Source organism: Haemaphysalis longicornis, unplaced genomic scaffold (genome assembly GCF_048455015.1).
Source record: "Haemaphysalis longicornis isolate Haplotype H1 unplaced genomic scaffold, Haemaphysalis longicornis Haplotype H1 scaffold_10, whole genome shotgun sequence".
Taxonomy (NCBI): Eukaryota; Metazoa; Arthropoda; class Arachnida; order Ixodida; family Ixodidae; genus Haemaphysalis; species Haemaphysalis longicornis.
Window position 1 is genome coordinate 61,060,083 of NW_027526204.1, and position 16,318 is coordinate 61,076,400.

Here is a 16,318-nt window from a genome sequence, read left to right on the forward strand (position 1 = left end):
TTGTCGTCGGAGCTCATCGCGGTGTGTTCGTTGAAGCGTTCGGGTCACCAATTTTGTAGCAGCCGGGAATGTCGGCTGCCGGATGAAGCGAGAAAGGAGACGTGCGGGTGGTTTGGAGTTGCAAGACAAACTGTTTATTTTCCTTACGTCCGAGTGCAGAGAGTTCCCCCCGACGAGGGAGAGAAGGAGGCACCCCCGCGTTCTTCTAAAAGAGAAAGAGAAAAGGGGGGCCCCCGAGCGAGCAGACGTAGCATGCCGCCAGGGCTAATCCCGGGAGCCGGCCCCGACAACAAGTTGTTCCCCCTACACGGAGGGCGAGGCGCTGGCGCCACGAGTAGGCGCGCTGTCTACGGCCGGCTGCTGACGGGATAGAAAAGAATGCGGTGGTGCTGAGCAGCTTCCGCTACATATGCATCCACTTCATCGCGGCGCTCAATAAATTTATTTTATTCGGGTTTGGTATTGGGCCGGAAACCAGTTTGTGCCGGGTGAAACCACGCTGTTTGTTCTAGGTGATATTGCATTCGGTTGTTGATTAAGCGCTCTATGAGTTTACATATCGTCGGTGTTAGTGCGATCGGTCGCAAATTTTCCGGTCGGCGGGAGTCTTTACCTGGTTTGGGGATGGGGTGAATGATCGTAAGCTTCAGGTGATCGTCTACTTGGCCTTGCTCCCAGGAAGAGTTTATCAGTTTGAGAAGCGCCTCATGTCCCGCAGCAGGAAGATTACGGAGGTCCTGCCACGTAACCCCGTCATGGCCAGGGGCCGAGTGAGGTTTGCCTTGTCCCAGAGCCACCTGGAGCTCGCCCATTGTGAAGGGTTCGTCAAGCGACTCCTGTGGGTTTGGGAGTGAGAGGCAGGGTAGACGGGACAGTTGTGCCTTATCGCACGTGGCGTGGGGGAAGAACGTGTGGATAATCTTGTCCTCGACATCGTAGGGATTTGCCTGTAACATCAACTCGTCAACAATAGGAAGTCAACAATAGGAAGTTATAAATCGGACCTCACGAAAGCTCACACCAGATTACCTCCTGGTAGTAGACATGCAGAAAGCGTTTGATAACGTTAGCCAAGAAGGCATACTCAAGGAGCTCGCGCTGGCCTTCCCCAGTCAACGAGCGCAAATCTGCATACGCAACTTTCTTGAACACCGCCCAATTGGGCTCTCGAGCAAAGATGATAGATGGACCCCACGCACATTCTTCCTCGACAGAGGGGTACCGCAGGGTTCCATACTAGGGGCAATGCTTTTCAACCTGGCTATGAACAGAGTGTCCAGATCCCTCGAACAAGACACGTCCGCTCGCTGTGCTATCTGTACCGATGACGTCGTGGTGTGGACGGAAGCAGTGGACTATCCAGACGCTCAGCACATGCAAACGGAACTTCAAGCAGCTGTGTTCTGCCTTGAGAGATCCCTCACAGCCCTGAACTTGCTATTGTCCCCAACCAAGACAGAATTTCTCAGCGTCGATGGCCGACAGGCCACGAATCCGGTTTACCAGTTAAGACTTGAGATGGGCAACACTACACTTATGTCCCAGAATGGCGCCATCCGGCTCTTGGGCTTGCAAGTTAGCAGCTGCAACAGCCCCAATGCATGGATCCGTAAACTAAAAACGACCTGGCGGCAAACTTTGCATTTAATTACAAGAATATCCAACAAGTATGGTGGAACCCAACAGCGCTCCTGCCTCACCCTGGCTCGAGCCGTTCGAGCTCGAGCTTTTCCACTTACAACCTACGAGATACACATATGAAAGACCTCGGTATATTGCATCGTGCCACTATACGTGCCATTACGGGCCTCCGGCGACACACCAGAGTCGACCTCCTTGAGAAGGCTGCACCGCTTCCACCCCTCCCCATCCTCGTGGAAGAGACAAAATTGCATCACCAACAGCGCCTTGACCTTACCCCTCAAGGGAAAGCTCTCAAACAATGGAACCACCAAATCAGCCACACAGATATCTCAAATATGCCGCCTGCTCTTCCGCCATGGGAACGCCCGGCACTCGGCCTACTTCGTCGCCGCCCCATAGAGCGACGTCGAAGAATTGTACGGGAGCAGTACATTGCCCAGTCGGCCCACGACAAAGGCCCCGAGGAGTTAGACATCTTTACAGATGCGTCTATTAGCGGCATGAGCGCAGCAATAGCCTCGACTTGCCCCGAAGACCCAACCCTGAATGGATCTCGGCAGATCAGCAACACGTACGGCCTTACTGACGATGTCGAGCTATTTGCCATTCTTGGATCACTTCAACAAATTCAGACCTCACAGCAACCCGAATATCACCATTACCGCATCATTACCGATTCACACGTTGCCCTCCAGGAACTCAACAAGGCTTATACCCATAATCTCACCGCCAACCACATTATAAGCACAATTCAATCCTTGCGCTGACAAGGCATTTATATTCGTCTGGCTTGGACACCTGGTCACATAGCTGGAGCGACTGGAAACCAGCAAGCACACAACGCTGCTAGGGAGTGCCTTCTTTCGACTCGTCCCCTGGCTACCACTCCCGCTGACGAAACTTCACCTACATCTTCAGCCTGATATCAAAAAAGACGGCAACTGCGGCAACAAAGTCAACGGCGGCTCCAAGAAGCTACCCCCCAGGCTTTCTCCCTGCTTCGATATCCCTCTCTCGGCAGGGCGAAATCTTTATTAACAAGGCTTGCGCGGACGCCGCCTACACTCCGTACATTGTTCGCAAATGGTACCACGGCAGCACATCCCTTTCATCTGCACCTACGTGCAATTTCTGCGGTGCCGCTAATATCCTCCCGAACTTGTTTCATCTAATATGGTCTTGTCCGACATTCGAAAGCGGCCGAGAACAGCTGGTAGCCAATTGCCCACCACCACGTACGAATGCGGAGCACCTGGAGCGCCTGCGTTCCGATGATAGTCTTCTCGAACGCGTAGGAATTTATTCACTTGCCAGTGGTCTTTACAAAGCGGTGTAGAGCGGTCTGACAGCCCTAGTAGGGCCTGGAAACGGACAATTTGTGTTTAATAGCGTACATGAGATTTTCATTGAGGCTTTCGACTCCCTTTCCCTCATCTTCCAATAACCCCCCCAGGGCCTCAGGCCTATTTCTAAATAAAGTCGTTCATTCATTCATTCGGGTTCGGTACCCGGAAGGTGCGCGGCCAAAGGTTACTTCGGGGTGTTTCACTAGAGAACGGACGGGCGTGTCCGGTTCAGCGCTTTAATTTTGACGAAAGATTTATATATAGATCCTTGTGCAGAGGGACAAACATATGTGAAGTTGTTTTCTGAAGAAATAAATTCTATTTCTGAAAAAAAAACTCCCAAAGCCGGCTCGGGTCACTGGCGCATTGAGGGGCTCGCGGAAAATTGAAAACTTGTACCGCTGTAAAACAAAAACTCATGCAGCTATCACCATAGTTTTTATGTAAAGACTTTGCGTACTCTCAAACCATTTAACATAATTGTGTTTGGCTTGCAGAACGAATTATATGTAATAAAATGTCTCACAATAGAAAAAAGTTTTGAAAAATGTACAAATGTGGGGCATTTTTTCTGAATATCTCAAGAAGCTAGGTAATGAAAATTATTAACGTTATTTTTCTATGCTTGCGCAATCTTCTTGCCAACTTTACTTTATTAGATCAAGATGCTTCATAAGAATAAAGCCCTGTACTCCAGGAGGGTAACGCATTTTGGAATATTATGAAAGCCCATTAAACAAAGACCATCTTCAATTTTCTTCAATCTTTCACGAATAAGAGCCAAGGTTGCTCCCTATCACATAGATTAAAAACATATGGCACTATATATATACTTGTTGTTTTCAGCTACAAAGCGCCAAATATGGCTTTGTTAGCAGCATTGCGGTGACATACCGAGGTAGTTTGTTAGACGGTTTTTACCGCAATGTAAGGTGAGAAATGGCGGTTACAAATACAAAATTATTAAATAAAGACTGCGGTGATTATACTTTGTTAAAATTGGGATAGTATAAAGTACATTGCACCTAAATTCCTAGTTGAAGCTCCAGATTCCGAGACCATTTTTGGTCGTGTGTATAACTATCGTGTCGTCTGGTGCGGTCTCAACCGCGCAACTCGATACCTGGCCTTTTTATGTTCTGGGCTTTAAATGATTGCCGTAATATTTTGGATCAAAAACAGCAGAGTCATGCAGTGGTACAAAAGTCTGTAACTAACCAAGACTACAAATTAGCCTTATGTTCGAACTATATGCATTTCACTTCTCTGATCTGGTACTCGCGCTGTTTTCAAACTTCACAAATAGCACCCTTGTGTAATTGTCCGTTCATTGAAAATTTAAGTACACATGAACTGGTTCGCGATGATATCCTTGGGACTATATGCTAGTCCGGAGCACTTCACTTAGCACCGGCGAGGCCTGACGTCTTTACTGTCGTTCACTTGAACATAAAGCAGGAGGGCAGTGAGGCTGATCCAAGCGGTCTATAGGGGGTTGGTGGCAACCAAAGCGTTTTAGATGCTAACAGTGCCAGGGCGGCAGCCGTCTAGCGACCTTCGATACCGGCCAGCAAGTACATGCTGGTTCGTCGGCTAAACAAGGTCTTTTGTTCCAGTGTCCAGATCTTTCACGCTAAGAAAGTTCCTCCTTGAGGCAATTTTTTACTTATGCCCTCTTAAATAATCAGAACAAAGCACGCGCTCCTCACTACTCTTGAGGTATTAGCCGCCACTGGCTCGGTGATGTGCATGAATCACCGCAGGCGATGATCAGGCAGAAACTATTGCTGGACTGGGCGGTTTTTTTCAAGTCGGCTGATTCTGTTATCCCTCAAGACGGCTAAGGTCATGATTATATGTTTTGTTTGATACTTTTAGTTTTGCTGGGGAGCATGAGATCATATCTTTTTGAAACTAATCAGGAAGTTCAGCCGCCATCCTTCGGTACTTATTTATTTCCCCTGAAACGCTTACCCGGACGCTGCAAGTTATAGTAAGCTATAGCATTGCCTGTGCTTCCCGGTCGATCGAGAAAGGTCCGGATCTGATCTTACCAACTATGTGTATGCGAGTGGGCCTGCACAGTGCGCATACAGCATTGAGCAGCGAATGAAAATATTAATCCACCAGAGCGAGTGGGCTAGCTTGAACGATCCAGTTGGGGTGCTTCTCTACAGTTGTTAAAATGCTCGCTATTTTTTTCACGCCTAATTTCAACAAAGCATGCTCACCGCAATGTTTATTTAATGATTTTCTCTTTGTGACCGCAAATTTCTCGCCCTACATTGCGGTCATAAGCTTCTTACAAAGCACTTGGGGATGTTACCGCAATACTGCTAACAAGGCCGTATTTGGCGCTTTGTAGCTGAAAACAACAAGTATAATGCAACATGTTTTTAATGTATGTGATAGGGAGCAAGCTTGTCTTTTACTTCTGAAAGATTGAAAAAAATCGAAGATGGCCTTTGTTTAATGAGCTTTCAAAATATACCAAAATGCGTTACCCTGTTGGAGTACAGGGCTTTTTTTATATTGAAGCGTCTTGACCTAATGAACCAAAACGGGGCTAAGATAGAAGAAGGATAGAAGTATAACACTAAAATATTTCAACAACCTAACTTTTTTACATCTCAGCTCCAGTGGAGATTCAAGCTCGGGTAACCCTACGAGGCCCAACCTCCAGCCACGTTTGCGCTCGAACACGCATGTACCATTGCATTAGCGCTAGAACTCGGGGGAGCCTGTAAGCACGGGAACACGCATGCCCCGTCGACAAGGGAACTGGGGAGTCAGCTCCGGTGAGCAGTCGTGGCTGCCACTCAGAACAGCCGTGCTTGTACTCTGGAGGACACGAGAAATCCGCTGTATGCTTGGCACTTCGTCGGTACTGCAGGAGCCACGCGCGAAACGGCTATCAAGCGGCTCCCGCGGCGCGTCACACTTGGCTACTGCGCAACGGAGGCGCACAGCTGGGCACACGCTGGCGCCAGTGCATCTTTCGCGGCTATGACGTCACTCTGGAATGAGCAGACCGGCGAATGTGCAGACCCAATTCTGTACAAACCTGTGCTCCAATTGGATTGGATTGCCAATCCAATACAATCGAGTTTAATCCAATCCAATTCAATCCAAGCCTATCTAATCCAAATCAAATCCAATCCAATGCTCCTAGCGCTTGCGCAGCACGGTCCTCCAGGGTCCACGCGAAACTGCTCAACCTCGGCCACTGTAGCTTACGCTACAAAATGGCGATTACATGGGCCATTAATTAACAGAGCAGCCCGCAGTCAGCTGGTGATGACGATGCCGACCACTTATCACATACATTTTACATTATGTTATGAAAACTCGGAATTAATCACACGATTTATGAAAAATTCTTTGTTCAAAACTCCCGTTGAATTGCTGTGCACAATTATTTGCATTTTATTGAGGGTTACCCCTGTGTATGGCACCGAATTTACGCAGATTGACGCCGATGACGCGCCCGATGGGGATAAGTCGGTGTTAAGCGTTGCCACTTTGCCCGGCTGGCCGACAGAAGGACAGGTGGAGTTTCATAACTACACGGCGTCGTACCGCCCTGGTTTGCTTCCCGACGTTCTCAGCGGGATAACATTCGTAATTCGTCCAAAAGAAAAGGTGGGTATACATTTTACGAAGTCTCGGAATGTTTAAAAAGTGAGCTGTTTGTACGGAATCTACTAAGAACTTCATACCAAAATAATTTTAAGCTTCGGCGAAGGGAGAACCGCATAATAACAACAGCACTTTCGCAGGGACCAAAGCGCACGGTGATGTAGCAGCGATGTGCGACTGCAAGCTGTAAATAAGAAGCAATTGACGTCTAATACTCCATTTGCCAAGAAACATCCAATGCCATCTCATGGGCTCCGCTACTGCTCTGTCGTCTTCCTATCGGAGGGCAGCACAATTGGCAACTGCAGAGTTAGAAAATTTCAACAATTCCTTTCCACGAAAGCAAGGTTGGCACGGAAATACACGAATACACAAAGTTCCCCTTGCCGTATTCACACAGCGTAGCAAAATTGGGAAATAAATCAGAGTGCCAGCTATGCGAGCTGCCTCCATTTGTAATATACAGGTCCACTTAGATAACGAACCGTTGAGGTTACAGAGGTAATGAACGTCAATGCCACGGCCGCAGCAGCTGACAGAGCCGGCACGGATTTCAGTGGCATTTCGCAATGCAATCATGGCAATTTCGTGATGTGACAGAACACAGCGCGTTTGGTAGTTTAGCCGTATATGGGAGCTCGCTATTCAGTGTTTTTATTAAGTAGTGTTGGTGGGGCCACAACAGTCAAGTATATTTTGGAAGGAAATGGTATGTAGGCACTTCACAATGCTTTCGGCTTTTTGTTCACTTCTGTTGTCACAGAGTTCAACGACTTTGTCTTTCAGGTCGGAGTCGTCGGTCGCACGGGTGCTGGCAAGTCTTCGCTGGTGCTCGCTATTCTGCGCATGATCAGACCGTCGAAGGGCTGTATTATCATTGACGGCGTGAACACAGCCCACGTGCCTCTTCGCCAACTGCGCAGCAGCATCACCGTTATACCTCAGGTAATGAGAGCACCTAACTGAGAGAAATCAATACGCTTCAAACTCTTTTATTCAAATTCAAAAATATGAAGACCAATGACTACAAATTTGCATCACACTTCTTCGCATCCTAGCGTTCGTAATGTCCTGAAACACGTTTCGAGGTGAACACTGTGTATTGTCAGGAGAAGACGAAGAAGGGCGCAGCGGGTCATGTCCATGGCTCACCGGGGCTGGAGTGGGCCGACGTGATCCAAGAGGCTTGTAGCGGCGGCTTCAGGGCCTGAGGCCCGGTGAGGCCGAAGTCACGACGGTGATCGAGACCCAGCAGCTTCACTTTGATGTTCCGTGGTGGCCGAAGGGACGAGGATAACCATGGTGGATGATAAAGGGATCTATTTAAAGGGCGAGATTGTGTATTTACATTAATTACGAGGCAACCGTTGCAGAGTGTTCGCCCAGGCTGCACGCTACACACACAGCTTCTTCGTCGTTGATCATCGGGCCCACAGCGGTGCGCCTACGGCGCCCTTATTTTTATTCTCGTGATAATATGTACTCAAGTCTTACTTTTGGGTATTCATTCAACGGAAGGAGGTTTCATAAACAATAGTCGCCACAGTAATGTTTAATGTACGCAATCACTCCTGTTGTTATCGCCTGGATGTAAAAAAGTTTGAATGAATCGAGATGCTCTTTCTCTGTCTTGTGAAATTATGTTCAGAGATGGTTATTTCAGTTTTCGAACTTTTACACGGGATCGTGCAGCTGATGGAAACAAAAAGGTTTCGATGAAAATGCTTGTTTAAAATAATGGTTCTATATATAATATCAACACTGGGTTCGGAATAAGAAATCATAATCACAGCACAGTCATTGCTGGGTACTTCTAAAATAAAACCAAATTGAATACCAACCTATTGATGGCCCTAAACTTAAAAATTTGAGACGGTCTAGATAAACTCTGTCAATTTTGTTCAATTCTGTTCTGCAAGAAATCCTGGCAGCGAAATAACCGGGAAGTAGTCTCCAGTCGAAGTTGCGTTTTTTTTTTGGTAGGGGTTTCACTCCTGAGCGGTACATAGAACACGAGTTGACAATTCGTAATGTTTTTCTTTTCTCGTCACTCTACAGTCACAAGCAAATTCACTTCTTGAGTGTTTACCTACCTTTTTGATGGACATTGGGGGATTTTTTGTCGGCCGAGCTAACAAAAAACTTTGAACCTAACATAGATTTTATCCGTTTTTATCACGGTAATATTTGGGGAACATTGGGGAACAGTTTTTACGGGTACAAAATATTTACAGCGGTACACTATACTTTTGTGCGCGAGTTTGAATTTGGCGCCATGAAATGAGCCAAGCTTCAACAAATCGCCGACAAGTGAGGGACTGCGTCCGCAATAGCGAATGTTTTTCTACGTGCTCCTAGCCTAATTTCAGGATTTCGTAGAGAATAATTACTGCAAAGTGGCTGTCAGAACATGAGAATGAATTACTTTAATTAAAAACATAGCCTCACGAATTGTCCGGTTAAGTAAAAGCTCATTAATTCGAACTCGGTTAATCCGAACTTCCGGTTAATTCGCACTGACGCCCTGATCCCGGCACAGCCTTGTATATTGCAATGGGGGAAAACTCCATATATTTCGAATGCATCGGTATCCAGAACGGTTATTTCGAACTGGGATCCCCTAGTTTCAATGGCTCCTCGCAGAAGAATTCGGCCCAGAAGGACTACATTGCGTTGCAAATCCGAAGAAAACCAAGTTTACTGGAGATACAAAACAACGAAACTGAGAAACAACAGCGGAATGCGTGCGCAACGTTGCTGCAGCCGCTCGTGGTCTCGCGAGCCCGTTTCTGTGACGACGACAAACGCTACTTCGTCAGGATTAACGGCAGAAATATCGCTCGTCTATCTGGGAAACACAAGCTGTTTTTCGAAGTAAACTTTAGGTGAAGGTAATAATGGGCAAATTGAAAGCGAAATCAACAGCTAAGAATACGATATCGCGGCGAGAGATTAGCGACGAAGCTGTTTTCGCTGCGAAGCGGCAGGGCAGGGCACCGCCATCTTGGTCAAGTCAACGTACGGAAGCAACTTGAACACCGGAGCGTAAAAATTCAAATATCTGGTACGTCCGCGGGACTCACGTAGTACCTTTGAGCTCCGAGCATGCGCACTGATCACCCGTGGAAGTTCTACGTACGTGAAGCTTCTATGTACGTGAAACTACAATTCTTTAATAAAGGCCAGCCAAATTTCCACTATCATTTTGGCAGCCGCAACAGTGGTAACATGTGTGGTTGTAGTCAAGGCCACGTATAAACCCAAGTTTGTGGCTGCATTTTTGTTGTCTTACTCATGCTATACTGCCCCACCATTCACACTACGGGAGAGCAACCGCTCTTTCTCCAGTTACGAAAATACTTGCGCCTAAAGATCGCCTCATTGGAGAGCCAATGAGGCGCTTGGCTGCTGAGCTTCCCGTGTGCTCTATCAAGCAACATTGGGTTTAGGATTTCGCTGTTAAATTATGAGGGTTGCTTGTTTCACTCGTTTGCAGGACCCAAGCCTGGTAAGAGGAACGCTGCGAATGAATCTGGATCCTACCAATTCGCACTCCGACAGAGAAGTCTGGCAGTGTCTGGAGCGGACGCACCTAGCAAAACTGGCCTCCAGTGACGGGAAAGGGTTGCTGCTGGAGACCACAGATGGCGGCACTAACCTAAGGCAAGTAGAAAAACAGCGAAATAATTATAGCTGCAACGTGCCAACTAAAGTATTATTTGTGGCCAATGCGGGGTGCCTACCTCTATATTGCACCGTCAAACAAGACAAGCGGGTGCATGTTGACTTCGGCATTGACATAGGCGAAGAGTTTGCAAAACGCTGGTAGGTTTTTACATGAAAACACGGAGCACTCGCTGTTCAGTTACTGAGGAAGGCTCTACTATTCGTAAGGAGGTGTAAATGTTAGTTGCAACATGTATAGCGGTACTTACCTCGCCGATGAAAAAATATTCAACAGATTCCGAGAGTTATTTCTGCAAGACGTTTGATTCATGAAATATTTCGATTTACTAATATACTTGTCAAGCTGTAGTCATGTCCTGTGTATTTACATTTTAATAGCATCTATTTAATAGCATATATAACTAAGTAAAAAGGTAAGTTCTTCACCTTGACAAGAATTTCATTGGTCGTAAATACAACCCATTGTACCATCTGCTACTGCTATCAACAATTTTGACAGCATGCGCATGTACCGCGACTTCGTTATCGGCCGATGCGTGATCCCCCATCTTTACGAGAGGGAATTCGGGGTTAAGATTTGGCGTGAGCGGCTGCAGGTGCTCTGTTCCTGCTTGGACCATTTTTAAAAATACAGTTAATGCGAATCCCACTGGCCAACGCTAATCAAGAGTAAAGTATCAATTAACCACTTCATCCCATTTTGTACACACGTGGTGAATGTTTATAGCTACACAGAAAAAAACTTTTTCTTCACTAAAAAAAGTTTACCACATCGTACCTGACGGAGGAGATTTATGCGGGACATTTATCACATGTTGACCCTGAAGGGTCGCCGTTCCGGGCGGGCGTTTTACTTCCACTGGGGCGCGCCCACTCTGGGTGGTATATTTGGCTGAACGCTTCTGTGTAGGTGAACGATTGCCAAGTAGATCTCGGAGGTAAGCTACGCTTTGGTAACAACGGCAAACAGGTGACAGTGAGGCTGGTGTGTGAGAGGGGCTAGTTGAGTTTAGGTCAGCAGTGGCATGCAGTTTCGCAAGGGAATGGGAAGACATGTATTTTGCGCAGTAACGGCTCCTCACTCCTCACCAGCGGTTTGCCCGTTTTTCTACAACCGAAACGACGTTGTTTGTCAGGTGTGAGATGCTAACCCAATGAACACATACAATACGAGGAGACCTAGGTTATTCGGATGAGTGGTGAACCCGGAAGCAATAATGCCCAGTTGAACGCCGCCAGGTGCTCCTTCCAGTGCGGCGGGCGCAGGACCACCCCACCGCCTTTTCTGACGCATCCGTCTGAGAGTTCTAAACACTGCTCGAGATAAGAGCGGCAGATATGTTCACAGCCTTCTGTCGCGAACGCGGTGCATCTGCAGCGATTTCAGTGCAAGCATAGGACCTCGTGCCGGGCTTTGGAGCGCTCCCCAAGGAGCCGTTTTCGTATCCCAGGTGCCAAAGCTGGCGACGAACGCCCGCGTTTTCTCTGAGTGGCCGCTGGAGGTTTTCGCATTGATAGCCTGTCTTCTACTCCCCCGCAGTGTCGGCCAGAGGCAGCTGGTGTGCTTGGCGCGAGCCCTGCTGCGCGGCTCCCGCATCCTGATTCTGGACGAGGCCACGTCTCAGATGGACGGCGACACTGACCAGCTCATCCAGGTGGCGCTGAGGGCGGCGTTCGCCGACTGCACCGTCATCACCATCGCCCACCGCATACACACCGTCATCGACTACGACAGGTCAGCGCCATGGCTTAATAGCCTCAAACTGCGCTGCTACAAAACGGGACACCGAGGCGGAGAGGTGCTAACGCGTTCGGCGAGAGCTAAATTCAGCTCTTCATAATTACCACGAAGGCGAGGTTTCACTACTAAATAAGCTTTACAACCCTGGATTTACGTTTAAAAGTAAATTTGCAAGGATGTAGACGGTGATGAAGCAGCCGAACGGCCTAACGTGCGCAGTTGACAATGGGGAAACCAGCAAACGCGGCATTTTGTTTTCCGGCAGGGCTGTCACATCGCCGTCTATAACAGTTAAACCAATACCGCATGAATTAATGAGCTTTGCGGTTATACGTAGTGTTGTGTTACGTGGTATGGGCGTAGGGAGACAGATCTTTAACTGCACTAGCCGGATCGACGTTAAGTGGACGTTGCGCTTGGTTATCAAAGTAACGGGTGTGGTTTCAGACCGGGGGTGCTCAATTTCAGTGGATTCAAAAACGTTTTTTTGTGGTAGGCACTAACGCTACTTTAAGTTGTTTCTGTACAATACAGTAAACGCCGGACAAGGCTGAAAGCCGTGGCTTCATCTCAGCGTAGTAAAGAAAAATTTCTCTTTGCTAATGAGGCATTCAATTATCCAAACTCTATGTCTCGTGGAGCTGCAAAGTTCCTAAGTGTGCGTTATCATTCGAGCTGCTATTGCGTTTACTTTCTGTGGCGCCGTAAGAGTTGGTCTAAGGGTGACCACGTTTCAGATGACTCCTCTACTTTGGTGACGCTTGAAAGTTACTGAATGCAAGCATGATGTGTTTTGAGGGCCTTAAATTTTCAGATTTTAAAGCTCACAATGGTGGTATTTATTATTTCGATTCATTTTGTTCTCCTTTCTGGTTTGTTTGCCGGCATCTACATAACGACAATTATTGGTCGTGCTCGCAGCCAACTTGAGCCGAATGCGAAGCTTAATCAAGTTAAGCAACAGGAATTCAAGCGTTTCCTAACGGCCACCGAGAATCGCTTGATTGAGAGAGTAAAACACACTTTAAAATGTTGTGTATATGAAATATTTCTGCTTGAGCCTTCACGCATTCAATAGTAGCTTTTTAGGAGGCATGAAGACACGCTTATCTGTTGACATGGGCAGTACACGATTCTGGTAATTAAAAAAAAAATGGAGTAAAGATGAAAACCACGCAAATCCTAGCTTTTTCACGTTTTCAGAAAAATTAATAAGTAAGATTGTGAAATAAAGTAAATGAACTCAATTGTTGGGGAAATACAGATATAGACGACATCAACAACGATGGTATAGACGACGGTATTTTAAAAGCGACTTTATGAAACGGTGGTTTTTTTTAACAATTGCGGCAGCGGTGAACAAATCCCGCACGAAAATTCTTTTCTTTGTTTTGAGCTTGAACAGAAGGAAATGCCCTTATTTTATTCGAAAAGAAACACATATTTACTGTCTAGAGAACGCACTTTCAGAAGAAACAGACGGTAAATTTCGAGGGTCAGTTGTTTACTACTAGCGGGTACATAAATTGAAAAGAAAAGAACGAAAAATTGTTACCCGCCTATTTGTCATTAAACTGGTTTTCCTATTTATGTTTATCGTCATCACCAAGCAAATGTGCAACATTGCATAAGTGAAGGCATCAGTTTAGCTAATTTTTGTTCCCATGTAGCGGTTCGCGGCTTATAAATATTTAAACGGAATATCCAGATTCTGTTTCTTTTACGCTCTTTTTTAAATGAGGTTTTGACCAGGCTGAAACTCTGTTGTAACGAGTAGGGTTTTTTTGTGTCAGTTCATGTGTGTTGAGCACACCAAAAACTTAGATATAGAGGATAAGCAACCCGATAGAGTGAGGAGTTTTGAAGCATTAGAAACTGTTTGGGAGAATGCTGTACGCTCCGAAAAACGACGATCGCAATTTTTCTCTTGAAGTGAACAAATAAACAGCTCTCCGCCTTTATTTTTTGATACAAATTAAAAACTGACACCGACCACGAGTGTTTATAAAACGAAAGCCTTCTTCACAATGAGCTAAGGGGGCGAATGTGGTCTGGTTATGTTGGATACAAGATGTGCAGTAGGCAACGTGCATGTACGTCTGCAAAGTTGCCGTCATTTTGATTAAGTGTGTGCTATGTGGTTTGGATTGTCAGGGTTGCAAGATAAAGCCGTGAGGCCCAATTTTCATCTTTTTTCATTATTTTCGCATTTGTCGAGTCTATTTTGTTGCCTTTGTTTCTTGTGGATATTTAAAACTATCGCTACGGTATAACGGATGTCCCAGAGCTTTAGTATTAGGCTCTTGTTTAAATTTGTACTAATTTACATAACCACAAGTTTTCATAAAAACGTTCACTCTCAACATTTCCCCACAACAGCAAACTAATGGCAAAACTAATGACCAAACTAAAGAGTTGCATCCTTTTGATAACTGAACACAAGAAACCAACCTCGAAAAAAAAATACAATTTATAATGGAGTTTCTGTTCTTTTAGCACATAAAGGCCGGTTGCAATGGTTTGTGTTACATTCCAAAGACATAATGCAAACCATTTAACTTTTGCCCGGAAGAAAGTTTTTTGCAAACAAGTTTCTCCTATACAATTCCAGAATACTGGTGCTTGAAGACGGCAAGGTCCGGGAGTTCGACACGGTGTCCAGGCTACTTTCCGACAATATATCCATGTTCCACAACATGGCTGTGGAGTCGGGAATTAAAGGCGCCCGAAGAAATTCTGAACTGTTATCAGTCGCCCTGTGATCATCACTGCTGCTCGGATCGCGTAACCATCGCCGATTGATATTTTATGGTTCCTATTGTTCAGGAGAGCGCGAACTTTTTCTGGTGCTTTGCCGACTCCAACAGCATGGTTTCCTATGCCAACCATTCACTTTGCACTCACCATGATACCATACATAATTTCACGTCATAACTTAAAGACCAGTGGAAAAGCATATTCATTTTTTATGCCAGCTTTCTTCTGTACGACGAAAAATAAAGCGTTTGACGCCATGAATTTACCGATTTTGTCTATTTCCAACTGCAGTATGACTTTTTCGAAGACAAACAGCAGTGGCTAGGCGCAGTAATGAAAGAACGATAACATAGGTTTTGTGGGTAACTATTCTATGTCAGCCTTCTCTTCGAAGATCTGCTTTTAGGTTTACTGAACAATAAACAGGAAAAAACGCAGAAAAGAGAGTAAAATACGTCCTGAGTTCAGTTGGTAGATCTTGCTAAGGCCAGAAATAAAAAGCGGCTGAGATGCAAGCGGTGCTTAAAAATTCAAAAAAAATTTCTCAGCATGGCCTAAATCCTTATAGGCACTTCTTTACTAGGAAACTGCCCATACGACTCTTTGTAATTTTAAAGAACTTCGAATTACAGCTCCGTCACACTGTTAAGTGGCAGTTTTCACCCATACTGCTAGCCATACTTCCAATGTCTCAGATTTAAACCAGTCGATATATTCTCATTCATGCAATTTACCCCGCAATAAAATTCACCAAATCTGCAAAGAACGTCGCCACAAGGTATTCGTAATTATGAGAAACTTGTTCGGTTAAATAAAAGCTGCAGTTTTCCGCAAAGTGTTTTGAATCCACAGTGTTAATGATGTTCGACGGCCCTTCTAAGAGCGAATTTCAGATTGCTTCATCGGGAAAATGACAATAAATAGATCATTTATGGAAATAATTAATTTCTGGGGAATGTTTTACATTGAGTTCATGCCATCCATCAAATGAGGTCTCATCAACATGCATGTAATACGAGTTCCATGAGTTAAAGCCTTTAACGCAAAATGGGTACCTGAAATTCTCGGTCCACAATGCTGCTGCGGGCCACCTGCCCTGCTTTGACGACAATTAAAATGTCTGATACCGCCAGAATCTCGAACCAGTGTTACCTTACTGTTCATCTCAGACCAGTGCAAAGCTCTACGTCGAGTGCGAACTCGATCACATTGATCGACTATCCAGAAAATTTCTAATCATCGACGTTTGTGTTGCTGTCTGTCCAGCGTATGTGTTGTAGCGACACTCTCGGACTGGCACCCAGTCATCAGACATTTGGCCCAATATTTACTGTACTTCCACTTTTCTGCACCCAAAGCCGTTTCGGCATTCACCCATGTGCGGCCAGCCGCGTACACGCCACGTACCGAGGTGAGTTCTTTGTTTTGTGCACTTAATTTTGCAGAGACAGAAGCATTTTTCTCGCCATAAAGAAACAGCGACCCGTTCAGCTGCCTAATAAAA

At 45.9% G+C, this 16,318-nt stretch overlaps 1 protein-coding gene across 3 annotated transcripts in view; it reads left to right on the plus strand.

The window, feature by feature from the left end:
- LOC144158623 (uncharacterized) overlaps nt 1-15,079 on the plus strand; it is a 141,308-nt gene extending 126,229 nt beyond the window's left edge. For all 3 annotated transcript variants that reach the window (XM_077689640.1, XM_077689639.1, XM_077689641.1), the window contains 5 exons: nt 6,459-6,632; nt 7,416-7,574; nt 10,126-10,292; nt 11,857-12,051; nt 14,669-15,079. In XM_077689640.1, the coding sequence (XP_077545766.1) occupies nt 6,459-6,632; nt 7,416-7,574; nt 10,126-10,292; nt 11,857-12,051; nt 14,669-14,819 (846 nt within the window). In that variant the 3' untranslated portion in view covers nt 14,820-15,079. The remainder of the gene's footprint in view (nt 1-6,458; nt 6,633-7,415; nt 7,575-10,125; nt 10,293-11,856; nt 12,052-14,668) is intronic.
- Nucleotides 15,080-16,318: the final 1,239 nt, after the last annotated feature.